The sequence below is a fragment of the Diabrotica undecimpunctata genome, chromosome 2 (assembly GCF_040954645.1).
Source record: "Diabrotica undecimpunctata isolate CICGRU chromosome 2, icDiaUnde3, whole genome shotgun sequence".
Taxonomy (NCBI): Eukaryota; Metazoa; Arthropoda; class Insecta; order Coleoptera; family Chrysomelidae; genus Diabrotica; species Diabrotica undecimpunctata.
In genome coordinates, this window is record NC_092804.1 from 170,139,065 (window position 1) to 170,155,933 (window position 16,869).

The following is a 16,869-nucleotide window of genomic DNA, read 5'->3' on the forward strand; positions in this document are numbered from 1 at the left end:
CGTGCCTGGTTTCTCACAACATCATGGCCGGTAGCCCATTTCACACCATCAGCCCCGGACGCTGATTGGCGCCAATTGCTAGTTGCTCACAATATATACGCTCAACACATACAATATATATATATATATATATATATATATATATATATATATATATATATATATTATTTCGGCCAAAATAATAAAAAGTAGAAATTTTTGGATATGTGATCCGAATAATAAAAATCGTTATTTCTCCTTAAAACTCGATATTTCGTCATTTATTCTATACATTTGTTTCTGAAAATGATTATCATATTTAACTATATTGAACGTTTTGTTGTAGTCTACGAGGAAGACGAAAAAGTCTTCTAGTTTTTTACCCCTTTTTAGCAAATATCGTGTCCTTTTCCGTAATTTTTTGATAACCATGTCTTACAACTATTTCCTTGATCAGTACAATCTTTTTAAATAGGAAGAAAAATCAAAAACAAAACTTTAATATTACATGTAATTTCAGGGTTTGAAGGAAGAAGTTAACTGCCTACACAGCAAGATCCAGGAACTTGAAACGCAAAATCAAGCTTTAGCATCCATGTTGGTCCATCAGTTACGCAGTGACAGTCCAGATAATACTCCTAACTTGGAAGCCTTTTCCAAGCAATGCTTCCTGGACCAAAACCGACCATGTTTTTTGGAGGACAAGAGACAAAGAAACAGCAGCGACAGTTCGGTCGATGCGTCATCTCCAGTCTCGCTCACGAGTCTGAACGTCAAACACTGCAACTCTTTCAATTCGGAGGTTTTGGGAGAAAGTCCTAGCGACAATTGTGATAACGAAATAGTTTCTAGTGCCGATAAAAGGCTGTCAGCGGATACAGCTAATATTTTAGGTAAGTTGATATGTTTATTAAATTTCTACAAACTCAGAAGCTAAATTAAGTTAATTACTCGAAACGACCATTGAAAACGAAATAAATGGTAATGAAAAGCAGGAGAAGGCAGCAACTAATTGTACAGATGAGAAAACATATAATGGGGGCTACAGCTACAGTTACAGTTAAGTATAACGGGTTGCTTACTTTGATATGTAATTTACCTTATGTACCGAAACGTAATTTTTAACCTGTCTAAAATTACATGCCGTTTTCGCCATAGAGACTGCTACATAGCTACAATACATGCCTGTACCCCCAGTGTGACAGAGAAAACTGACGCAAAGCAGTCCCTGCATCTCTTTCTAATGGGCCTGGTTTATCGACCACGTGACCTAATTGACCAATGGGAAGGTCACGTGGTCGATAAGCCCGGTCCACGTGACAGGGTCATGATAAAGTGATAGAAACAAGAATTAAGGAATAAGAAGACTGAGTTTGTTTCAGTTATGCAAGAGATGGACGTCTTGAGATGGAAGGTTTTCTAATATTCAAGAGATGGAAGGTTTTCTAATATTTTGTTTAATTCTTTCAAGAAATAGTTAATTGTGCACACTTCACAATATTTACTTAATATGTTTTAGATACACGACTGTCATTAGAAGATAAAAAACGCCATCAAATCCTAACGAAATTATGGACTGAATTAAAGGGTACCGAAGTTACCCCCAAAAGACTTTTAGAAGCTCTAAGTGCAGTAGATTCCGCTTTGTGGGTACCTCCTAAACGACCTGTTTCCTTAAATTTACACTTACCCATTTTGCACACGACAAAATATCGAAGATCCAGACCCGTATTAGCACAATCAACATCGAAAAGCGAAGAAGAAACGACGGGGAACGAGTCACCAGAGAGTGGGAATAGAGATGAAGGTAAGAGGTTTTTATTAAACTGTAGTTAATCCATTGTTGGCCAACCAATCTTTATTAATTACATAGGACCGGGACGCCGTCGTATCTCGTGGTTGAAAAATCTCCGACAATGGTTTGGGATGACCTCAGCGGAGCTGTTTCGCAGAGCAGTCAACAAAACCATGATAGCCTTGATGATCGCCAACATCCGGACCGGATAAGGCACTGAAGAAGAAGAAGGACAGAATTGAAAAAAACACATTTTCGACCAAAGTTGTGACCATTATTTATCATAAATGCAACTTTAATTATATAAATAATTACTCCCATTATACATTACATTACATTTATAAAAGATTTTGATGATTTTCCTATTCTGGCTATAAAATTTCCTAATATTTATACTTTGCACTATTGTTATTTGTTCATTCTACAGTACAGTTACGACTCTATTATTAAATTATAGGCGCGATCTTTTATGCTCATAGAAAACATACGAGAAGCTTCTACTTACGTAAAGGCCGGTGGTGATTAATGGAAGTTTTACACTGCTCCCTTTTAGCATTTTAGTCCCGATCAAAAATCCGCAGCATTCAGTTCTTCATAAGCCTTGGAGAAACAAGTAACAATCCACTGTGTTTGAAGGGTATGATCCGTTCGGATTGAAACAACATACACTGGACGCTAGTGTCTCGGAAAATCATTTCAACCATGCTTCCCACAATCTTACCTTTCTTTTCCAACCGATGTCATGCCTTTGGTTAAGGTAATTTTATTATATTATGCATATTTTCCTGCAGCTTTCTCTTTCGGCAGACGATCTCTTCATCACTAGGTAAAGCAACAATCGGCAGCTATCTTCTAAACTTATTAACTGTAGGCTGCTAATGTTTTAACTCATCCAAGCCAGCGAACTTTGTGTTAATTACTGACGAGGTTCCTTTGATCTAACGACATAATGAGCTAGGGAGATATGTTCCTAAACGATAAAGACATGTTTTTTTACTTCGATGGTCACGCCGAATCTAGACTTTCTTTAGCCTGCATAATTTGACATATCAACTCATCTGACATAAAATATGTACATTTTGATGTTATTAAAGGGTTTTTACTTCTTCTATTTTCGTTTAAACCGACATATGGTGCAGTACCTATAACTTTTAGTTTTCCTTTTGGCAATTTCTTAATTTGCGATTTCACATAATTTACTTTTTTTTAATTTAAATGTACCATTCCACTATTTTGAAGTTTAGGGAATAGGTCTCCTCGTGGTTGTGGATTATATAGCCAGAGAGGACAACATTACTCACTTCGAAGTTTTCATTCATGGATCAAGAATTACGTTGGTCTTTTATAATCATCGTCTTTTATACTCATAGAAAACATATGTGAAGCCAAGTTCAAGCCAGCAGTGAAGTGAAGAATCGGAAAGATATATACGTGGTCTAGTTTGCGTACAGATTTGGCGTTACAATATTTGTCATTTCAAGTATCAATAAATCATAAACTCAATAATCTTTTACATTGGTGTTACTTTTACCTGAATTCTACTGAGAAGCTTCTATTTCACATTCATCAACTAACTAGTCTTTTAAACTCAAGCTCAGTCTATTGTATGAATAGGTACTAACAATGGATTTTCGCATTTTGCTATTGAAGGATTAAAATTAATTCTTAATGGCATCTTTAACGACTGGATCTAGCTGAAATTGTACTTTAGCTAAAAACAATTTAACTAGTCTATTATTCTTTTTTATAATTTATTAAGTTTATAAATTTATAATATTAGCATTTTTATAATCAGAAGCAAAAGATTTATTATCCGACTTTATTTATAACTAACAAAACGATGTTTTTAAGGTTATTCGACAATGTCTTCCGACGTCCAAGCTGACGTTACCAGGGGATCAGGAGATGCAACTTTGCCAAGAAGAGGATTAGAAGATCTGAAAGAAGCTAGTGACGAAACTGATGTGTCCGATAATAGACTGTTGGTGAGCGATAACAAGGATCCTGATATATTGTACATTCCGCTAAATCTTTTGAATCTCAACCAAAGGTAATTGATTTTATGTGACTTGATCAGTTATTAGAAATATTAACACAGCAAAAGACAGCAAAAAGATATTTTTTCCATATACCCTTTCAGTATTTCCCACTAGCATCAAGCATTTAAATACCAAGGGATGCTTCCTTGTGTTCCTGTTTATTTTGCAGTATGATATAATTTTTTATCTCTATAATTGACGCGATATTTTTTTATTACAGAAATAGTTTTCCTCCAAGTAAAGATATCCTGCCATTTCAACATATAATGCGAAGCTTTTCGGATTCACATCTTTGCATCAAAATTACAACAGCACCATCCCCCTGCTACACATTCAGTTCACCAATATCCAGTAGTCCATCTATTTTTTTAGTAGATATTACCGAAAAGTCAATAAATCCCTTGAGGAGGACGAGGGGAACAAGTACGTTATGGGGTAAGTAAAAATGTTTGGTGTTTTGTATAAACGTTATATATATATATATATATATACAAACAACAGTTTATTAGGGTTGCAGCCAGAAAATTGGCCGGGGTGTTAATGAAACACTCTTTTGACTTGTTGTCTAGCTTTCGGAATGGTTTTATTCCTTTTTTAAGACACTGTAATAAAAAAAATATGTAAATATTTATAAAATATCGCAATTCTTCAGTACAACTTACTAGTCGTTGAGATTATTTGTAAAAGCATTGACACTCAACATTAATAACATACATATAAAATATAAAATAATGGACAAAATACATTCTAAAATTTTTAAAATTTAGGTACAGATAGTAAAACTTAGTTTATGGCATCTTTTACTGGTGTGTTTTAACTCTGACACATAGAGAACAGAAAGTAAAAACCCTATGATTAAAAAGTAATTAGGTGTACTTAATATTATATATCTTTTTAAGAAATGCTGCCTATCTTGGGTGATTTACTTTTTAATTTTTAAACCTGTCTTAATGGTATGCAACATGTTATGCATGCAAGTGTAATTTATATACAGGTAAATATTTATTTTATTTTGGATGTTTTTCCAGTAAGTAACAATAAATGTTGCTCAGTTTATCTATGTCAAACTTTTTATTGATGCACGATGTACTAGATTTTATGGAACACATTTCCAAGAAAACACGTTTTGAATTATTCTTTTCCTTTGCCAAAATACACTTATTTTGTTACTTGACGAGAATTATATTTTATACAATTTTGATCCCTTTCTATAATTTAAGAATTATACCTAGTCACTATTTTCCCCCTTAACTCGTAGTATATCGACTACGAAAAAATTTGCAAAGAAAGAAATGGCCAAAATATTTAGCAAAAACAATTCTCTTTTAAATACAAGATGGCGCTAACGCAATTGTTGAATTTTGTCCCGATTTTAAATTTACATTAGTATTGACTCCCCCTAAAAGTTAAAGTAATAAAATTAAGAGTAGCTCGCCATGTAAGGTCGGGCCTTTTTTTCAAAATGAAATATGTAATGAAATAATAAGACAGTGGGCAAAAGAATGTACAGGAGAACAAACGCAGATACGGCCCAGCAAATAGTAAGAGCAGCAATCTGTGTCAAAAGCAGTATCATGCAATAGAGACTACAATAGTTAGCATTTGAACAATTACATCGTTTCTTTTTTATCATCAATCTAACCTTAATCATTGTTACCAAGTAAAATAATAATAAACATACTAAGTACTAAAGGTAGATAACCAACAATACAGTGGACAGCCTGCATTATAGAATATTTTACATAAATAACTCAGAAGTTAAACTGAAATACAAGCAAAAAATATAATACAGAATTCAATAATAGGCAAAAGCATAAACGATAATCCGAGCGAATTGAACGTCGATGATGATGACAATATACCTAGCGTAGCTATGTTCAGAATCAAGTTAACCTTAAAAAAATTAACGTGACGTCACACTGATGTAAGGTATTTTTTAATCAGTTAGTTCTCAACTTTAACTTACGACTAATATGTACCGTGTTGTTATTTTGAATCATTGCGAAAAATGTCAACAAAAATTGTCAAAATTTTAAAATACATTCGGAATGTAATACTTTTCAACTTTTTAGGCAACTCGACCAATTTGGAAATTTGCGCCGAAGACGCCAAGTCGCCTTTATCTTGGTCAAGCGGTGCAGACGACCGCCTCGAATGTACAGCCTGGGATGCAGAATACATCCAACATTGGTTGAAACTGGACGAGACACGATCCACGTTGCAGCAGCAACATAGAGACATGCTTGAACTGGAATATGATCGCGCCGAACTAGAGGATTGGAGTTTAAGTTTGTCCAACGACGATCTAAGAGAACAGTGGAAGAAAAGTGATGTTACTACTCCGGGGCAGATATCTATATCGACGTTGCCCAGTATTCAGGAAAATAATGCGTTAGAGCTCGAAGAAGATTCGAACGAATGTTTGTGGAATAATTCCAGGTAAGTGTTTGTAAATATCTTTCATTTCGTATTTATCTTTCATCTAGATTATAAATAATCCATAGCAGTATTTTACTTTGCTTCTTCAATGCATTTGATTTCACGAATTACAATATATTATTACATAAATTAAAACGCTATAGTATCGAAAAAAAAAAACTATAGAAATCAAGAGAGGTGTTAGACAGGATTGCGTGCTGTCCCCACTGCTATTCAATATGTACAGCGAAGCTATTTTTAAGGAAGCAATATCAGATGAACAACAGGGTATATCGATAAACGGAAAAATCTTGAACAACTTAAGATTCGCAGACGACATCACTATTTTTGCAGACAGTCTAGAAGCACTGAAACGCTTAGTAAATAGATTACATCAAGTCAGTATAAAATATGGACTACAAATGAAAGTTAAGAAAACCAAGTGCATGATTATTTCTAAGCCACATACAGTGGAAGGCTAGATATCGAGGAAACACAATTAGAAAGAGTGAATAACTACAAATATCTGGAAACCTGGGCAAATGAAAACAATGACCAAGGTAGAGAAATAAGGACACGCATTGAAATTGCAAGACAAGCTTTTATAAAAATGAAAACAATGTTTGTTAATCGAGACTTGCCTCTGGAGCTGAGGATAAGAGCCTTAAGATGCTACGTGTTCTCGACTTTGATGTATGGAATGGAAAGCTGGACACTAAAAGTTGATAATATAAAGAAGTTGGAATCATTTGAGATGTGGTGCTATAGAAGGATTTTGAAAATACCATGGACCCAACGAGTTACAAACGCAGAAGTGTTAAAAAGGCTACAAAAGGATTGAGAGGTCATAAAGCATCAAAACAAGAAAGCTGGAATATTTAGGCCACATTACCAGAGGTGCGAAATATGAGATATTAAGGCTCATAATGCAAGGTAAAATCAAGGTTAAAAGATCCATAGGAAGACGAAGAATTTCCTGGTTAAGAAACCTAAGAGAGTGGTATAGTTGCAGCTCAGTAGATCTTTTCAGAGCAGCCGGCAATAAGGTACAGATAGCTGTGATGATAGCCAACCTCCGATAGGAGAAGGAACTACAAGAAGAAGAAGTATCGAAAAGCCAAGAAAAACACCAGAAAGATATAAACCCCTGGTGTTCTTTCCAACGGTACTGTATTCATTGGCTAAGGCTAAGCGCACACACACAGCGCACGAATTTGAACGGTAGATAAAAGTTCGATCGAACTTTTATCAATGATGCTTTGCAGGTACACTAAACGACATTTATTCGATGACGTTTGTTAATCCACAAAGGTTTGTTAGGTGGAGTACACAAAATCACAATGAACAACACATAACTACGTAGCAACACGGAGCGACGTACCTTGAGCAGTGTCCAAAGAACGCGTTATTCGTCTTGGAAGGACAATAACGATCACGGCAACCGTCCATGCAGTGGCAGTGATAGAACGCCACACGGCATCGATGCCGTGCTGTTGGCGATTGATGCGTATGCACGGTCAAATCGTTTCTTCGCACCAATAATTCTACCCTTTTTAAAAGTTATGTTGAATAATACTTGGTACGAACTTTGTAACTAGCCCCCTCTATGAGGGTCAGATATAAAAACAATTTCATGAGATGTATCAGCTTCCAAAACATATTCGTATAAAATTTCATTACAATGGTGCCAATTACGCCCTTTATCTTGAAAACAGATGGAGTGACAAGAATTTTTTACTAAGCAAACCCCAATTATTTTTCAGTTTTTTACCTATCCTAGAGACGGTGTTACCTTTTTTTGAAACACCCTGTAGACAAGGATCGTGGTTTATTTCCGGATAATTGTTTAGTCGCTTTTCTGGTGACACAATTTTTGAGGATAGCTACTCAAAATTTTTAACAATATTATGAACTGACTGTACGCAAGGAATTGGTCTCCCCTCAAAAAACACTTAAAATAAATCTACACACTGTTGTCCAGAATTACCATCATTATTTTAAACCATTTTATTATTTGAACCTTTTCTGCGGGTGTATAAACAGACATGTTGTTTACAAAAATAAATTAAAAATCTACGCTTTTATTGCTTTAAACAACCACTGTATAATGACAAATTATTGGCGACGGGGCAACGGAGGTTCGTGGAAAATCGACGGCGCGCAGTGTTGCCATTTATAGCGTGTATATCTAATTTAAAACTTCACGTACTGTATGAAGAAAGATATGAAGACAATATATTTATCGTTTTGTATGAACACGAATGAAAAAGCCTTGTTTGAAGTACGTGCCACTTTGGTTTGAAATCAATCAATGACTATAAAGCATCGACAATTCGAAGTTTTTGCGTAAATATGTGAAAATGGATGAAACATGAATTAAACACTTTACTCCCAAATCGAATCGAATGTCCGCTGAACAGCCGATGTTCATTTAAAGTGAATTCCGCTTCGAATTAGCTTCGCACCAACTGTATTTTTCGTATGTATCTTCAAGCGACTACGGGATATTTACAGATTAAAGATTGCTCCAGGAAATAATATATGGATCACACGAGAGATTTTGCAGAATCTAAAGCATATTTTGAGACCAAACACAAATTATTCTACAAGACGCCGAATTGTTAGGAAAGCAATACTATGTTGATGTTTAAGCTCGAATTTTGCCTTAAAATTGTTGTTTTATTAGTTAGGCCCAAGACCTGATATCAATCATTTATCAATATATTTAATTATATACTTGGATTATTTCACCCTCCATTTCTACTATTCACTGGTTGCTCTTTAATAACCAAATATTTTAACGCTCAGCTACATGATGGACAAGGAAGGCAGAGAACTTGTGACTCTTTTAATGGACGGACCAAATGGCGAAAAACATTGGCCCTACGCCATTTCAAGCATTGTGCAACATCAACAAACTTCGCCTGATAACAGTTGGTCGAGTGGAGCGTCCGATTGTTGTAATTCTCACGAACCCGAAACGTGTTCGAAGAGGTCTTCGGTGGCTAGTAGTGATACGGGAGAATTGCCCAATGTAGGAACCGATTTTACAAGGGATTTTTATAGGTATGTAGAAATTATATACTTTACATGTTTTTAGATATGTTTAGTTATGGATAGAAACCATAACAAGGTTTATAGAAGACGTTGAGGACTAACAAGTTCAAAACGCTATTTAGCCTAAACTCTTATTTTTTAATCATCCTTCATATTTCTTATTTCCGCTACCACCTACCAAAAAACTGACATGTACTAAAACGAATTTACTGTGGTGTCTGGCACTCGCTGCATTTGCACAATGATTTGGCGTTTCTTTAATCGCCGATGCAGCTCCCATTTCGATGCAGGTACAGCCATATGATAGCTAATGAAATGGCATCCCATTTTTCCATCTCCATTTCTAGTTTTTTATTTTCCTTATTTTTTTCTTTTGTTAAATTCTTTATAGACAGGGTCGCCATGATATCTCGGACTCTCACTGCATTAGCCTAACTGATTTTCCATATTCACTTTTCCAAAAGAAAGACGAGTAATTTATTGTATAACTTAACTCTTATAAAGTTGACCCAAGTCGTGTTGCTACTACATTATAAACTGTATCAGCGATACTAACTAATTGATTTCTAACTATCTACCTTTTCACTTTAAATATACTACTTGTATTGTTTATACAAGGTCGCGCATTAGTAAATATATACTCAATTATAATAACAACTAAATTCTCATGTTTACCTATCTTTTCCTAATATCACGTTTTGGTATTGAATAAAACATTTATTTAGAAAAGTTGTACAGATTTTTATTTCAAGTATTTTAATGCCGAATTTGCCCGCTTGGCGACGAGTTTTAGATCATGGTCATCTTTTTGATGGTTCGCCACTCTTTTTGATCAATTCCTGCTTTATAGCCATGGTAGTCTGAAACTTAGCTGCAAGCAACTATACGGAGCACTAGTAAAGTATACAGAAAGTCTATTTGTTTGGCAATATCAGAAATGTCGCCACCATATTATTATAACAACAAAGAAGGTCAACTCTAAATTGACATTCTTATTAGTTTACTAAAAGTGTTCACTCTCTACTTAGATAATGCTTTATTTCTCAGGTCAAGTTAGTCTAAGGCTCGAACAATTACTTTTTAATAAATTATTGCTGTTACTGCATCAAATGTAACCAGTACCTCTTCTATTAGTTGTATTGATAATTTATTTTAGGTTAGTGAAATTCGAGAGCACTAAAAGTCTGGCGTCGACTTCGTCCAGAAGCTTAGGAGGAGCCTTAAGTGAAAACGGCGATAACCGAGAAGCTACATTGCACAATGTCCTGACATTCATAGCTGAGCAACAGAAATACGTCCATTCCAGAGAGCCTACGACGAGACCTTGCTCGGTAAACGAGTTGACCAAAGAATTTAATATCGAAGCACCACCACAACATATAGACGACATTAAAAACAGCGACAGCGATTACAGCATACCCAATAGCGAATCAAAATCCAGTGATAACGAAAACTATGTCACCTTGAAGCAGTTGTGCGAGGAGTATTGTTTGAAGGAAAAAGAAAAAGAGGAGAGCAGTAAGTCCAGTGGATTAAGTAAGTAAATTTGATCATTTTTGATTTTTTGTAACTTATAATACTATAGATGATTTGATTTGCTATCTGAAAGAAGCTTTTTCTGCTTGTTGTATTGAAATATCCCATTTAGTGAAATTGTTCCATTCCAGTCTTACAAAATTTGTAAAAATACCTAATAGTATTCAAAATTTAATGGGCCTTTTCATCACATGTTTTTGTGGCATGCGTTAGGATCAGTCGTTTTTGTACTGTTTTTTATAAACAAGCATCTTAAAGTACTTGTGAATACATAATTAGGATAAAAAAATAATAGGTACTAAAGAAAGTATAGTTATTGAAAAAAATAAATACGAAAATAAAGAAAAAGTACCTCAATTTGCAAATAAAGTGTTTTAATCGATTATAATTATGATATCTGTACGAAAAGACAATGAAGCTCTGTCGTTATAAGGTATTTAAGACTGATACACGCTATAAATCATTTAAAGACATAACATATTATTTTATAAATTTTCCAAAGCCTTTATTTCTTTATAAACAATCTCGTGATATACCTACAACATTTTATTTTTATTAAATACTATTCAGTACGTGAAACTATTGAATTGCAGCTGTTTCAACAGGGCTGCTGCTCTTGGGCCTGTTACATGATGAAAAAGCATATTCAAGGTATTGAAAAAGAAAAAAACAAAAATATTTGTCATATTATGAAAGCCCATAGATCGGTCTATAGTTTTTTTTAAGGAAAAGGAAGGTTTTTTATTGAAGTGTATAATATATATTAAAATAAAGAAGATTCGGAAATGTTCCACCTCTAATTTTGAAGTTGTGTGTTTGGTTTTAATATTGGATTTGATTGCGAAAACTACTATTGCATTCGCCTAATCATATTCGACTTTAATTTTTAGGAAAAAAATTAGTTCCAAAAACAATATACACACTCCATCTCAAAAAAATCCGGACACTTGCATTTTGTATGTTTTTTTTTTTTAATTCTGGTGTTAAGGTGTTAAGTAGTTTTAATGAGGAGGAAGTAAACATTAGTAATAAAAAACGTTCATTTATAACAAGAAAATCGGTTCTTTTAATGTTTTCAAATGATCGCGTCACTATAGAAACAAAATTTTGACCTTTGGCAAAAAATAATACTTTATCTTATTTATCAGTAAACAGATTTTTGAAGCGAAGCTTCTATAATGACGTTGTATTACTTTTTTCTCTATAGTAAAATGCTACGGTGAATGTTACGGAACCGGCGCCACAAGATGGCGTGGTCACGGGTAGTGTCACTAAATAGCGGATTTTACATTTTTTTTTTCATTTATTATTGAATTTATCGATAAGTTTTTCGTGCATTATGATAAATATAGATCACTGTTCATTAGTGTTTTCAAATTGTGTTAGTATGACTTCCGAAAATAATACAAAAGTTGTGGCATTACATGAAGTGGTTGCAGTATACGTTATTTTACAAAAGTTGTGGGATTACATGAAGTGGTTGCAGTATACTTTATTTTACAAAATCATTTGAATATTGCTAATTGGACCGTCCATGATGCTTTTACGAAGTATCGTCAGATTGGAGAATACTCTGGAAGACCAGGATCAGGAAGATAAAGATGCAGAGAACAGCGTGACGAACTGAACCGCTCTTTAACGTTAAATGTTCTCGGTAGTCGTTTGTTAGAAGCTCGAGGAACTCATATTTCTGCAGGAACTGTAAGTAGAGACCTGCATGAAACCAGATTTACATTCTGAGAAACCAGTAGCATGCCCTAAATTAACAACAGCTCATCGAGCTAACAGCATGAGGTTTAATAATGATCACAGGGACTGGACTGCGCAGCAATTGAGTGTTTTAATGTTTTCTGACTAGTCCCATTTTTGCTTACGATCTCCAGACGGACGCGAATATGGAGGAGAACCGGAGAACGATTTGCAGCTTGCTGTATTTTACCCAGAACGCCGTTTGGTGACGGAGGTGTTATGGTATGGGTGTGGGTATTTCTTTCAACGAACACACCCAAATAATTTTCAGCGAACATGGAACTCTAACAGCAGACAGATACATACGACAGTGTTTGGAGGACAATGTTGTCCTCTACTCCCGTTTCGTTGGAGATAATTTCTCATTTAGGTAGGATAATGCGCATCCACATAATGCGCGAATTGTCATGTACTACCTAAATACTGTCGGATTTTCCATTTTGGATTGGCCCGCGTATAGTCCTGGCATGAACCAATAGAATATTTATTGAACATTTTAGAGAAAATATTAAAAATAGGCAACCATTGCCAGAAACGATTCAAGAGCTGAAAATGGCATTGAATGAAGAATGGGAACATATACCGCAATAACAGATTCAGAAACTTATTGCACGCATGCGTAGTTGTATTAAAATTCTCCGTATGTGTAGGGGAGACAATACTGGATACTAAACCTCAATAACAGCCAATTGTGGGCAATTATAATTTTATTTTTTCTTTTGTTTAATTTTTAGAACAATGTTAATTTTTTTGTGTTACTTAGTACTTTCTTTTGGGTTACTTATTTTTCCGATTATTCCTTTTGTAGCGTTTTAAATAAAAGATTTCTATTTTAAATGTTTAATTCCTCCCCGTTTAAACTACTTAACACCTACAAAATTTAAAAAAGAACATACAAAATTCAAGTGTCCGGATTTTTTTTACCATGAGAAATAATACAAAGAAATCTATATTATACAATTACAAATCACATGTTACTATTTCATATACCGTGTTCTCATTTATTAAACGTTTAAAATTATTTTTCTTGTGATATTTTTTTCTTATATCAATACCCAAAAACCGCATCAATTTTGTTCGCTCTTTTTGTAGTAAAAATGATCGTTTTATCACACTTTGTTTATTTGTTTTTACGTCGGCGATTAGTTCGGAGGTAGTCATCAGCCAGATTTGTTTATATTTACATTAATATACAAATTGCTAATAGTTTTGCTTTGAATATTTGTGAATTTTGGTAATTTATGACTAGCAAAAAAAGTGCTTTATCAACTTAGTATCTAATAATAATCTGTCATTTAGTTATTTTAAAGATGACAAATCAGTTATCTCAATTATTATATGTCATTATTTATGATTTGCCTTATTTCAGTAAAAGAAAATAAGGAACTCATCGAAGAAAATATAAAGCACGCAAGCGAGATCTGTTTAGTAACACCCATTGACCAAGAAAGCGAAAACTGTTCTAACATCAGCGAACATCCCGTGGATATATGCAGCAGCGTCAGCGTTGAAATAACTTCAACCGATTACCAGAGTTGCGTGTTACAGGAAAGTGATAAGGACAAAGAAAAAGGTGATAGTGTAATTAGCGACTTAACAAAATCTAGTGATACGACTATTAGTGATATTTCTATGAATAATTGTACTAGTGAATCTTTGACTTCTAGTGTTAGTACGCCCGATACAGTAGTTTCGAAGATACCGAGAAGGAAAACAGCGTCGAGGATTCCAGTTAGTCCGGCGAGGGTGATAGCCGTTAATAACAATAATAAGGAAAATGTTAAAGAAACGAAGATACCAAAGAGCAAAATACCACATAAGAGCAACAAACCAAAACAAAAGGTGAGCATAATTTATTTTACAAGCTGTCTTTTTTTATATATACAGGGTGTCACAAAAAGATTGGTCATAATTTATACCGCGATTTTTAGGGATGAAAATAAGTTGATTTGGCCTAAAACCGAAGAAGCGACATATTGTTTTCTCTGTTTTTCAAGATTTTAGAAAGGTGTCCAAACCTTCCCCCCTCACAGCCTATGCTAGCACTTCACCCATTCTCTCAGATTTGGAATGAGTGAAAGACCACTGGATTAAACTATCTGTTGCATCCAATTGCTCCTGTCACATTCTGATTGATGTGTCTCTTTCCTCACTCCTAACAGTCTCAGCATTAGCTTGATTTCTACTCCCATACAATATCTCCCTCTCATCCACCAGTATGTGCAAGGGAATAGTACGGCAATCACCTACAAAGCCACCAACGATACAGTTTTATAATAAACAAATTGAGCTAATATTAATAAAATTCTGGTAGTTAAGTTCCTAGCATAATCCGCATCTGACCTACCAGTTTAACCTTATACGGATCTCGCTGCCATTCCACGCCCAGAGACGTCCATGACTAACTAACTCTCTTCGAGCATCGAGACGGGAGGTACTCTTTGGACATTTCATCGCCTGACTTGATGCCCACCTATGTCGTTTGATTCCCATATATCCTTCTCCTTCTGCTCCCGTTCTATTCGTTCGCTTCAAATCCTCAATCACACGACAAAACGACCAGTGGCCTTCAGCGACTTAGCCCTCTTTTCGTCGCCTACCGTCGCTAAGTTCCTCTTCCTCTTTGTTCGACAGTACCGTCTTTTTTCATCGGTGGTTCACTTTTATCTCCTTCAAAATCTTTAAAAAAATAGTACACCATTTTCAATTATAAATACTTGTTTTACTTTTTGGCTTTACAATAGCTTTCCAACTTTCTTTTTATTCAAGTAATATTCCAATTTTTGTAGAAAATAGTACACGTGCAGCAAAACAATTCGCCGCAGCACATAGTAACGTCGGAGAAACTACCTCAAAGCACATCTGGCGTTCTGAGCAACATAATCGAAGGACCACCTCATAGAGCAGTTAGTTTTCACGAACGAGCGACCTCTAAGGATGTCATCGACGAACTGAACAGGATGATCAAGAGCGGAGATGAAATCAGTGTTAGCCAGGAAAACAGCGAAGGAACGAATAGTAAACTGGATCAAGCGTGTAGACCTACGGGATGGGTGCATGTTGAAAAGGATATTGACTTGGCTGATCCTAAGGTAAAGTATCTCGACATTATATTTTATTATTATATATATATATATATATATATATATATATATATATATATATATATATATATATATATATATATATATATATGTTATAAAATCTGCGCTTGACCAATACTTACGCGATAGAAACAGGCCCTGAGATGAACACATTCTTCTTCTTCAAGTGCCATCTCCGCGGCGGAGGTCGGCAATCATCATAGCTATTCGGACTTTTGAGACGGCTGCTCTGAAAAGTTCATTTGATGTACATCCGTACCACTCTCTCAGGTTGCGCAGCCATGACATTCTACGCCTCCCTATGCTTCTCTTTCCTTGGATCTTTCCCTGCATAATCAGTTGGAGCAAGGTGTATTTCTCTCCACGTGTAATATGTCCGAGATATTCTAATTTTCTTGTTTTTATTGAATTTAAAATTTCCGTTTCTTTGTTCATCCTTCCCAGAACCTCTTTGTTTGTGACGTGTTCTGTCCATGATATTTTCAGAATTCTTCTATACACCCACAGCTCAAATGATTCCAGGTTTTTCATTGATGTCGCATTTATGGTCCAAGATTCCATTCCATAAAATAAAGTCGAAAAAACATAGCACCTCGCCAACCTAACTCTTAGTTCCAGTTTTAAATCCCTGGTACATAGCACTCTTCTCATTTTGTTGAAATTTGCTCTAGCCTTTTCTATTCTTATTTGAATGAATATCGTAATGAACACATTACGATCTATAATAAGAAAACTAGACAGAATCGAGTAAGAAACGAAGATAATAGACAAACGGTGATGTCCAAGCAGTAGTGAGATGGGAAAGAGGAAAAGAAGAAATTGGAATCAACATGTAACGAGAATGGCAGAAGATAGGGTGACAACAATTTTAAGGGATGCGCAACCAAACGGAGAAAGGCTCCTATGAAGGGCTCCAAAGAGAGGGGAGCCAGCTGGTCTTTGGAATCACAAATAAGACTAACTATTTCCCAGTAAATACAGGTCATAGACCTAACGAAAAAGAAGAGGGGTAAAAATTAAATAGAGAAAAAATACACATTTTGTATCAAAATGTTAATTTTTTTTTGCTTTAGACATTAAAGTACAACCATAAATCACTTCAAACGGGGACTAAAAGCTTTACTTTATGGAACTAAAGAGAAATGTTTCATTCGTAGCTCAATCTTCTTATTGCATCTCATTTCGCTGCATA

General features: G+C 34.9%; 1 protein-coding gene across 6 annotated transcripts in view; it reads left to right on the forward strand.

The window, feature by feature from the left end:
- The window catches only part of LOC140435189 (uncharacterized), a 1,123,409-nt gene that overhangs the window by 1,076,722 nt on the left and 29,818 nt on the right, over positions 1-16,869 (forward strand). For all 6 annotated transcript variants that reach the window (XM_072523966.1, XM_072523965.1, XM_072523967.1 and 3 more), the window contains 9 exons: positions 500-872; positions 1,499-1,786; positions 3,626-3,824; positions 4,034-4,248; positions 5,886-6,252; positions 9,040-9,297; positions 10,445-10,824; positions 13,943-14,415; positions 15,363-15,665. In XM_072523966.1, coding sequence (XP_072380067.1) covers positions 500-872; positions 1,499-1,786; positions 3,626-3,824; positions 4,034-4,248; positions 5,886-6,252; positions 9,040-9,297; positions 10,445-10,824; positions 13,943-14,415; positions 15,363-15,665 — 2,856 coding nt within the window. The remainder of the gene's footprint in view (positions 1-499; positions 873-1,498; positions 1,787-3,625; positions 3,825-4,033; positions 4,249-5,885; positions 6,253-9,039; positions 9,298-10,444; positions 10,825-13,942; positions 14,416-15,362; positions 15,666-16,869) is intronic.